Here is a 10,983-nt window from a genome sequence, read left to right on the forward strand (position 1 = left end):
CTCTCTCTCTCTCTCTCTCTCTCTCTCTCTCTCTCTCTCTCTCTCTCTCTTTATTTTACTTAGATTCAGTTCTTTCTTTCACAAAGATACCAAAAGGTACGTTTCTCAAAAAAATCACAGATCCGAACGTGTTCGAACACATCTTAACGTAACGGTTAAGCCGGATGGAAAATCTTAATAATGCTTTCAACTTTAGCTGCATTCGGGAAGACACTATTTAGCGCTATGAGCGTCTTCTGTCCTTGTTCAACTTTCAGGAACAAACAAGGACAGAGCACATAGCGCTAAATAGTATCTCCCTGAACGTAGCCTTAGTCAGCTAATATCTCGCTTCGCAGTAAACAGTGGCGATTTCGTCAGATAAAAAAGTTGTTTCTCGTGCAAAAATACGTCGATCTACTTTAATCGAAATCGGAGATGAGGAGCCTAAACTGAAAAATTGCCGAAGGTAAAACCTTTTATTTAATTAATTAATTTTAATTAATTAATTAAATTTTAAGTACTTATGAAGCTTGAATATTTTTTGTTTTATGTAGAAAGTTGTGTAGAAAGATGTATGGACTACCCATTGGTAACAAAAATTCCTAAATAATTTTTAGGTTGAACCATTCATTGTATAATCATTCATTGTCCAATTATAATATAATAATATGATTCCTGCCGTCCCGTCGTAGAAATAATCGAGCTGCATAGGAGGTATATCATGAATGTAGGTTTTAACGCTCAAACTTATTCTTTGATATTGCAGCACGAGTATGGAACGGATGTGGAGAAAAAAGGAAAGAGAGAAAAAAAGAGAAAGACATTAATGCAAGTTTCTGCAAACAAGCTGCCGACACGTTGAAAATTTTATCGGTCGTCTAACGCGTTTAAGTGCACTCGTGAGTACGCGACTTCGTGATATCATATCGCCCCTGCTTACTGGGCGTCCTTGCAAAGGGAGTTACCTTCGGCTCCCCGTAAACCACCTCGATCGCCGTTGCGGCGATATATCGCGCCAGTAAAATCTTCGCGGCGCGCTCGTAACACGGAGTGCTGGCATTTACAGCCGGAAGTTATACGACTATCGCGACGACAATGAAACGCAAATTGCATGACGCGCATCATCCAGCAGAATATTTGCACAGCAACAGGCTACGTCCAGAGTATGCGCGATAAACGAGTTAGCATAGGGGATCACGCTAGATCGACCGATCGCCGCGGGATACTCTGTTTCCATTTCGATATAGTTTCGATGCCAATCTGGCCGATTCCAGAATCGCCACAACGTGTAAAAATAACGAAGTACAATTGTATTGCACTGTTCAAATCGTTTTTACACTAAAGAAATATCTATCTAAGTAAATCATTTTTCAAATAAATGTTACTTGTGTCAAGTATTTCGTAAGTTTATATGTTTGCAAATTTATTGCGAATTCATCATATGAGCATCAAATTTCAAGGATCAAGTCAGCTTTTTCTTCGATAAAATTCGATGATGTTCTTGTAAAGAGAAAATCTTCTGTATATACAATAATATATATTTCCTCAAATTTGTGATGAGTATATTTTAAAACTATTACATCAAGAAAATATTCTTTATTGGAGATAACCATTGTTTAAAAGAAGGTAAGTAAATTGCTTTTCTTAGCAAAGTAGAATGATATTTTCTCGTGTATGATGAAAAAAAGTGCTATTCACATTTTGTCATCAAATTGTCGTCGCTTTTAACGTTTATTTTCCATAAAGTTTCTTATTAAACTGTGTACTTTGCGTACTCGTGAGTAAAGATTAACATTCAATTTGGATATTAAAACATGAGAGCGAGAGAGAAAGAGAGAGAGAGAAAAGGAGAGTAGGTAAGAGGAGGAGTAGCGAATAGGGCCAAGGTTACGCGTAAAACTTCAAGCAATACAAGGTGAGGGAGCGGAGAAGTTTCGATAGAATTGCCCAGCGTATAGAAACACACAACATCCCTTTATAAATTCCGCGCATTATCATACATTACGGCGAACGCGGTTGTCCGACGGCGTTAAGCTCTCAACCTTGAGGACAGAGTACGGGAGTCCTTGCGCAGGAGACGTGATTTCCGAAGTTTCCTGAAGATTTACACGTAATCTCGCGGTCGTAACTCAATACGACGCCGCGGGCAACCTTTCGTCGCGTTTAATTATTGGGTCTCAGTCTCAAGCCAAATAAGCGTCGTAATAAATGGTAACACAATTACATGGGATTCACGGTGGTGTGGCACGGTGTATGTAGGAGTGGTCGCCGCCCACTGTGAGGACATTAGAGCGTGTAGATATATATAGAGATATGCACGACCCGCGACGCGAGTACCTCTCTCTCCCTTCTCTCCTTCTCGCGAATGTGTTATCGAGTGTTCCGCGAATCCATTTAAATAATTACTTTCACATATATAAGAATATACTTCGTTGTACTTCTAAAAATTGCACGTTTAACTAAAAGTCACTGTGTATAGCGCTACGCCTGGCTGATGTAGCAGCGGAAAAAATAATGTTGGAAAATAACTAATCTCGATGGCTAATAAAATATCGTAGAAAAATGTCTGTACATTAAATTCTTTCGTTCGTTTGAAAAATCAGAGCGTGTAAATATTGACGTTAGTATACGCAGAGAATATTATAGTTTTTTTTTTCATGTAAATTCTTTTTAACTTCACTCTATGTTCTTACAAGAGAACACCGCGAACTCGAACTCTTTAATTTTGATACACTTTTATGAGTATATAAAGTAAATCAATACATGAATAACGATATATCCCATTCGCCCTATCGCTATTTAAAAAATATCTTCTTTATTGTAAAATAATTTTATAGGTATTTTTCATTTATGCTTATGTCAATTTACAGCACTTAACCTATCATTAAACTTTTATTCGAAACACTTTTTTCTATCTCCTTTAATTTAAGAGTAATACACGAAAAAGTGGAATCGTCCTTTTTACTTCGAGAGTGTAAATCATACATTTAAATAGTGATAGGGCACAAATGGAATATATTGTTATTCATGTATTGATTTACTCTACATACTCACAAAAGTATATCAAAATCAAAGAGTTCGGGTTTGCAGTGTTCCCTTGTTAATAATCTAAGAATACTGGCAGGTCTATTTCTTGCATAAGGAACACAGTAAATTTCGTTGAAAACATAGCAAAAATTTCAATAGCACATTTTAGTTCTTAAAATATAAATAGCGCACATGAAATGTGAAAGGATAGTGAATTACTGCAGAATGTCGATTTATTCCTCGGTCACAAAATCCTGCAGTAATCCTCTATTATAAAATTCTCTCCGTGGGAATTCGAGAAATCTGTAAAATATCGTTGTATTTCATCGTAATTCGAAATAGTCGTAATTCGTAACGAATATGAGTGTTGAATATGTCGACGAAGAAAAGACGTACTTACCAGGGGCGGCCTCGTCCTTGAAGTAGGCATCTCCACATAGACTTTCCCCATCTTCCGTGTGGTGTAACGTTGCTCGTCTTGTTGTCGCGGCATCGATGTAGGAAAGGGAACGCTAAACGCTGTGCTCAAGACGCACCCTACGAAATAAAATATTTTGGTAAAATTTTATGATCGTCGTTACACGCTACGGTAACGTGAAACATTTATTTTGCACAAGTCAACAACAGAAACGACCTCTGTTTCCCTTTAAAATTGACAAGACAACCACAGGCTGTATCAATTAAATTTAAAAATAAATTAGTAAATATATTGACACGGGACGACATAAAAAATCGATTAGCTGGTTCTTGATATTTGTGTGAATTAACTTGCTCTCGCTTAAGGCAGACGAAGCACCGCTTCGTTAAATCGAATAAAAATTAATTGTGCACGAAGCGCTGAAGAGAATATTAAGAAAGTTCGTAGACAGGAGATCGCCGCCTGACCGTGTAAAACTTTTGCGAGTAATCGTGCAATTTACATAAAAGTGTTTGCGAAACTTTTGAGAAATGCGCGACTGCGAAGTTCTCATGTCGAAGTGATCGTTCGTCTTCCTATTAGCGAAGTTCATATATACTGAAAGGAAAAAATATTTAAAAATATATAAAAAAATTATTTATTTGATAGGTACTAGCAGCATATTTACTTAAATCTAAATTCGTCTATTCAAATAGAATAAATAATTGCTTTCATATGAAAAACTAAGGAAAAACTTTTCCTTGAGATTTTAAAAAAGCGTGCATTTTCTTATTTGAAAAATATTTCATATTAGTGTATATAAAATAAATATACTGTTAATGTATCTAGAAAATAAATATTTACTATTTCTTTGATATTTTTTGTGTAAATATGTAGCGCGCTGCTGTTTACAGAGAAAAAATATTGTAGTAGAAAATACAAGCAAATCTTTTTTTGTAATTTCAGATCATACAGAATTATGATCGAAATTACTGCATATTCGTTTGAAAATGTCATACACGTTTGAATTTTTATTACAAAATCATTATAATTATTTGAGTTATATTTTGAGAGATATCGTGTTCCAGGTGAATATATATAATAAACTTTACTATAACAATTTACACACATACACACTACAATTTCGGTATGGTTCAGATTTACAAGACACGGATTATAAAAAGAGATATAATTTTGAAATAATTTTTACTACAGTACTTTCTCCGTGTGCAGTAAATCGCGTTGTCATAAAACTATCGAAAATACATGAAGAAACAATATTACACAAAGCGTAGGCATACGCAGATTCTAATGGCTAAATATAGACGCATGAATTTTGAAAGCGCAACGCAGTCGATTCTCATTCACAATTCATGACAGATTAGGGCCACAGATCAACGAAAGGTTTACCGGGAATCTCTGGTTACCGACGCTTTAACCCTTTGATGCATATAGAAATAGTGCATATGGAAATTATCTTCTCATATGTTTCATGTCTGTCTTTCGTCTCACACGTACTTTTACTCTACCTCGTCTACAATTACCGATCGAGACGCATCTCGACAGCTAGTCCTATGAAATTTCTATTCGAAATGACCACACTTTGATACGTCAAAGGGTTAAGTGGTGCGGTCCTACCCGGTGCGAGCGACACGATCGACGAACAGTTGTTCACGTTGTTCACGCTTCTCACGGAAAATACCGTATTTCAGGCAGCACTCCGTATCCGAGAAGGGCACGAGTCGTACGATTCTTTCGCAGAGAACTCACACAATAGGAAAATCGCCTTGAAGCATTCACCGCGATGTGCCATGGCGTAGTCGCTTCCGCTACCGCTACCGTTCTTGCTGTTGCTGTTGTTCGCCTGCTGATTCACTCTCGACGGCTGATGGACGCGAAAGAACGAGGACACGAAAAGTCGTACGCGGAAATAAAATCGCAGCCGATCCGGTACGTTTTCCGCTCGTACGGGACGGTTACGCTCGGTGGCGACGTTCGCGAGGCTTGTGAGGAGAAGCGAGAGAAAGCTCGGGGGCGCGGATCGATCGATAGCGGGGCTTTCAGCATGCGCTACTACGCGGCCGCCACTCCATACAACGTGGAAAAGGCACGATTCCCTGTCGGTGACGTCGGCGTCGGCGTCGTCGTGGTTCTCGCCGTCGTCGTCGTAGAGGACAGGACTGTTCATTCACGTTACGTGCGTCGGATATGTGCGCTGCGATTTTACCCCGCGGTTCCGTATCACGGGGGTGTGCAAATGATCAGGTGGAAGCGGAAAGTTTCGCTTCTCTCTTGGTTTTTCTGTTGCTACCGAAACTAGCCCGTGTCTATGATTTATTATCGCACCCCTTCTACGCCTCGCCGTATCTTGCAAAATTATTCCCCGCCGGGGGAAATAAATCGGGAACGCGAAAATAAATCTCCGCTCGTCGTCTGGTATTTTTCACGACCCGCACCTCCGCTTCTTCTCGTCGGAAGTAATCTCTTCAGTCCGTACAGTCAAGATAGAGAGATTCGTCCTTACGTAATTTCTTTCCTGTAATTGCGACGTTTTTAAGCAATTCATGGATGAACGATCTTAAATGGGTTATAGGATTTAAACACGTATTAATATAGAGCCATATTAGTAATTGTTACTTAACGCTTACCTCATGTGAGATTACCTCATGTCAGATTTGAATTTTGAGTTAGATATAAACCTTTCAGCTGAATCACAACTGCAAATGTAATATTGCATATATTGTATGATTCAAGTATAAAGAACTCAAATCTAACTCTAACTTAAATACTTCACGTAAGACAAATTTCAAGTAATGACTATTATGACTTATTTGAAGCTTGTCTCAAGTGAGATAACATATATTTATGGTTAGAGTTAGATGTTTTTCAGCGGAATCGCGACTGCAACAATAATGTTGCATGTATTGTGTGATTCGATCGAAATATTCAGATCTAACAATAAATACAAATTTGAGTATCTCATATGATGATACAAAACTTAAAAAAAAACCAAGTATTAAAAAGTTTGTTCATTAAGTTATATATTTTTAGAACGCTCAAGGGATGTATTTTTAGTGGCGCATTAAGAAAATTACTCATAAATTCTCTATATACCAAATAAAATTTACGTTTTTGCATATTTATTTCACTATCTAAGTAATAAATGTTAATTTTAAACTAATTTCACATACACTCTACCCTTATAGAAATATCATACTAAGAATCATTGATAATTACTTATTTTCAGTATTAAAAATACTGGATAATTATCAATGATTCTTAGTATGATATTTCTATAAGGGTATCTTGCCATGTTTCCTAATATATAATTCTTATAACGGTAAGTTTTTTATTTGGATGATATATTATTTTTTACAAAATTACTCTGGAATAATGATTATCTATATTGCTTCTATCATAAGGTTACGTGTGCAAAACGATATTCAATATTAATTTTCTCACAAACACGGTGCAGACAAATCGTATGAAACTTCAACTATAAACATGTTTCACTACGATAAGTGTTACGTAAAATTTTTTGGCATTTTTCAGCATTTAAGTGAATAAACTCCTTAATAAAGATTTAGTCTTCCCAAATTCGTGCCAAGGTCATTCCCATTAACACTACTTTAATTTCGACAATGATATTATCGAAACTTCAATGATGAAATGAGTTTATAAAAAAAGGATGCACGTGCCCAAGTTGGAATTTGTTTTAGCAAATATTCTATAACTTTTCCAATCGTAAACACCCGGCGAAAACGCGATAATTTGCGCAAGCTCAACGGTAATTTGCTCAACGCTTTTTCATTCCCGCTACTGCGGACGACGACGTGATGCAGTAGGCACAGCAATGTGGTGCAACGAAGCACACACGAGTGCTATCGTATTTCGTTGACCTAACACGTGGGGGGCTTGTTACCTAAAAGTTCGAGAATCGCTCGAATTTTAACAGCGAGAAAACTCTTCAGAGACCTTACCAGATGACCTGCCACACACATATAGTATATATATATGTATCCATACGATATCGCGTAAAAAAGCTAACACTTCCCCTAGCGTAGGATAAAAAAAAAACATTTATTGCATGCATGTATATAGCTCATAAGAATTGCATGCGTAATACAATCGCGGCACGATGTGTTTCCGCGATCAATTGTGCTGCATTTAAATGTCACACTCTCAGCGCGACAGATTTCTCGTTTCCCTCCTGGCAACGTTCGCGTTCGCGTTAACTGATCTTCATTTAAATAAGGAAATTACAAAATAACACGCCAGACCAAACTCGTGGTGTAAGAAAATTAGCAGGCGAGTCGCGTCGGCACGTGATTGTCGAAGCGCCATAGGACGTCGCGCGTGACTTGCGTGTATTGAGAAAATATAACATTATTTTCTTTTTTATTTATATAATAACGCGAACTATATCGACCTGACATTCGGCAGTTGTGCGAGACTGCGAATAGTTCCCGCATTCTCTTAGTCGAGTACGTTCAGTCGACAAGAAACAGACGAAAGTTCGCGTGAGCGAGATAAATTTTCAAATTTCGCGAACCCTGTGGACGAAAGGTCGATTCGAGGAGAACTCGCGCGAATGAGCCTTGTCATTTTCGCTTGCTTAATTTCCTTAACCTTGAATTACACGTGGGTCGGCCGCGAAGCATCCCATTATTCGGTTCAAACGTCATCGGCCGTTCGATCCAGCCGGCATAATGACAAAGTAATAAAGCGCAGAATCGGTAGCATTTACGTAATGTGACGTGAGCATCTCGCCAAGTGCGCCGAACCTGGAGGTAGGGTAGGTTAATGTCTCCCCCAAAGGCACGTTGTCGTATGAACACCCACGGACAAGCGCACCCACGCAAACCTCGATTGATTCCAATTCCAGGGCACAACGAAAACTTCTGCTGTTCCCGAGCCTAGAGCAGTAGTATCCCTGTAATTGGATAGTGGGTAGATATATATGGTATATTAGTTAGACGCACACTAGCATGCTATTCTACGCGAGAGACAGAGAGAGAAAGAGAACTATATTTGGATTCGGGAGTTTGATTTACCGCGATATTGATCTGTTACCTACCGGCGATAATCGATCGCAAGTTAAGCCACTATTATCGCTGACTGTAGTTTGTTTGTTTCTCTTTTTTATCTTTAAGCGATCGTATCTTGCCTCGTTCTTTTGTCATTTTTACGAGGGCTGATAAGGGGGTCTATTCATCTGAGAAAGTGCTTATTGAGATCGTGTTGATAAAATTTCTACATTTAAAATCATATTATGATTATCTCGCTAACAATATTACCTTTGAATTTCTTATATTACCTTTTTTGAATTTCTCTTCGCGCGCTTTCTTACGTACAGCCCCAGCAAACACAATGTTACATGTAACGTACATGTTAGTTGTAATTTCCTACTCAACAATATAACTGTTATATAACATGCGTGTTATATAACAGTTATATTGTTGAGTAGGAAATTACAACTAACATGTACGTTACATGTAACATTGTGTTTGCTGGGGCGTGATAATTCCATTATTTATACATTTGAGTATATTCTCGTCGGGGTCGAAAGAGGTACCTGGGTAGTTTCACGTTAGCCGCGTTTTCCAGACTCCAAATCCAATTACGGGAAGTACACCGCTATCGTGTAATTATCTGTCGCACGGAAGAAACGGTTCTGCTGTCGGATGACATCTCTCGTACGGAGAGCGTAGTACGAAGCGCGCCGACACCGCGAGATGGCAACAGCTGCCTCATCACCGGCTGGTCGGAGGGGAAATGGTCGGCGCCGGTTTCCGCGAACACGACAGGGGAACGAGCAAAACAATAGCATTTTGCGGGATTCGCGAGCTTGTCGCACTTCGTGATCAAGCAGGCACGAGGTGTGCGTTGACATCCTGTGATCTTGGTCGTGCGAATGGAACATCAGTGACTGACAGAGCTTCCTTGAGTCATTCTGTGACGCAGGATATGCTGGTCCTGAACGTAAGAGACAAGAGCGTGCAAAGTCCTACGTGAGCTCTGCCGAGAACTGCTTTTGGTTTCTAGGCGACCGTCGCTAATTGCACCCTCAGGCGCTCCCTTCAGCATTTTTTATCGAGACCAAAGTCGTCCGCATCGATCAAACCTGAGGGGAAGATGTCGTTCGAGGAAGAGAAAAGTAAGGGTTTGCCAATCGCATGATTATAACGTAGCAATCAAGTGAACGATAACAATTACGGTGTTGGCTTGTAAATATTTTGATGATGTATGTTTCTGTTGCTTCTGCAATTAGAGAAATTCCTGAACATGCCGTCGGAGGAGAAGAAAACTTTCTACAAGGGAGAGGTGACGAGTCTGGAGCAAGTTCCCACGTGGTCAGAGTATTGGAGCAAGAACAAGTTCACTATCGCCATTAAGACTCCTAAGAAAACTGAGGAGGTTGATGAGGACTTGGCCAAGAAGGTTTCAATGTGGCAGGGGGACATAACATCCCTTGAAATAGATGCCATAGTCAATGCTGCAAACTCGAGTCTATTGGGAGGTGGTGGAGGTATAGAGTGTTTCCGATGAAAGATTTTATATCTAAAAGACATGCAATGTCTTTAGTGATGCAAATGTTTCTTTTTTAGTTGATGGAGCTATTCATAGGGCAGCAGGACCAAATTTAAAAAAGGAATGCACAACATTAAAAGGATGTCGAGTTGGAGAAGCTAAAATTACTGGAGGTTATATGCTACCAGCTAAATGTAAGTAATTTATTGAAGGAGCTTAACTTGAAGTAATCTTAGTGTTGCTAGAGATCTCAATTCTTAAATGATATTTCAGATGTTATTCACACTGTTGGTCCCCAAGGTGAGAAACCAGACAAATTGAAGGAATGTTACGAGAACAGTTTGGCTCAAGCAAAGGAGAATAATTTGCGCACCATCGCTTTTCCATGTATATCAACTGGAATTTATGGGTACCCACAGAAACCAGCAGCTAAAGTAGCTTTATCAACAGTCAAGAAATTCCTTCTTGAGAATAAGGATAATGTAAGATTGCATATGTACTTGATGAATTACGATCCTTTATTCTGTTATGTATACAGTTATTAATATCTACGAAACTTTACTATAACTTTACAGATTGACAGGGTTATCTTCTGCTTATTTTTAAAAAGTGACAAGGACATATATGAGGAGCTATTGCAGAAATATTTTGCTGTTGAATAAGTAGCTGGTGGCATCACTTTCTACTTTCGCAAAATTCTCCATTAGATATAATATGATCTCTTTCAAGGTTGTATTTCATTGAGAAATATTCATATAAAACATTAATATATACAAATATTATATATCTAAGATGATTTTACCACTTGTCTTATCATATTTCTAAAAACCTAACAATGTTGGGGCAATCATTCTGTTAGTAAGAGATAAATCGTAGAAAACAGAAAAAAATTATAAAATATTTGATCATCTCGAGGAGAGACATAACTTCACGAGATAAGTTTTAATTTTCTTTTAAATTAACAATTTTTTTTCTCTTAAACTTAAAAGGTTAACTATAACATGATGTTGCGTGACAGTTTCACAAATTAACCTGACAAAGTCGAC

The 10,983-nt window shown here is 38.3% G+C and overlaps 2 protein-coding genes across 7 annotated transcripts in view; one reads left to right on the forward strand and one right to left on the reverse strand.

Moving 5' to 3' along the window:
• The window catches only part of LOC116849153, a 17,556-nt gene extending 8,680 nt beyond the window's left edge, over nt 1-8,876 (reverse strand). Inside the window, exons 1-6 of one of the 6 annotated variants that reach the window (XM_032826044.1) lie at nt 8,724-8,876; nt 8,484-8,659; nt 8,191-8,339; nt 6,055-6,123; nt 5,177-5,942; nt 3,410-3,546 (exon numbers count right to left, since the gene is read on the reverse strand). In XM_032826044.1, the coding sequence (XP_032681935.1) occupies nt 3,410-3,546; nt 5,177-5,594 (555 nt within the window). In that variant the 5' untranslated portion in view covers nt 5,595-5,942; nt 6,055-6,123; nt 8,191-8,339; nt 8,484-8,659; nt 8,724-8,876. Of the gene's footprint in view, nt 1-3,409; nt 3,547-5,176; nt 6,124-8,153; nt 8,340-8,483; nt 8,660-8,723 lie in introns of all 6 variants that reach the window. The other 5 variants (XM_032826041.1, XM_032826043.1, XM_032826042.1 and 2 more) reach the window with 5 other exon arrangements.
• Nucleotides 8,877-9,166: 290 nt separating this feature from the next.
• LOC116849155 (ADP-ribose glycohydrolase MACROD2-like) lies at nt 9,167-10,738 on the forward strand. The gene is made up of 6 exons (XM_032826047.1): nt 9,167-9,388; nt 9,452-9,563; nt 9,678-9,935; nt 10,015-10,131; nt 10,211-10,419; nt 10,513-10,738. Exons 1-6 carry the CDS (start codon nt 9,182-9,184, stop codon nt 10,597-10,599), a joined length of 990 nt encoding a protein of 329 aa, XP_032681938.1. The 5' UTR covers nt 9,167-9,181; the 3' UTR covers nt 10,600-10,738.
• Nucleotides 10,739-10,983: the final 245 nt, after the last annotated feature.

This window comes from Odontomachus brunneus, unplaced genomic scaffold (assembly GCF_010583005.1).
Source record: "Odontomachus brunneus isolate Ranch 3 - 2012 unplaced genomic scaffold, Obru_v1 Obru_scaffold_108, whole genome shotgun sequence".
In the NCBI taxonomy this organism is placed as follows: Eukaryota; Metazoa; Arthropoda; class Insecta; order Hymenoptera; family Formicidae; genus Odontomachus; species Odontomachus brunneus.

Coding starts and splice junctions, on each gene's coding strand:
- LOC116849155 (XM_032826047.1), top strand. CDS start 9,182: ATGGTCGGCGCCGGTTTCCGCGAACACGACAGGGGAACGAGCAAAACA. Junction 10,132..10,210: donor TTATATGCTACCAGCTAAAT/GTAAGTAATTTA, acceptor ATGATATTTCAG/ATGTTATTCACACTGTTGGT. Junction 10,420..10,512: donor TTCTTGAGAATAAGGATAAT/GTAAGATTGCAT, acceptor ATAACTTTACAG/ATTGACAGGGTTATCTTCTG.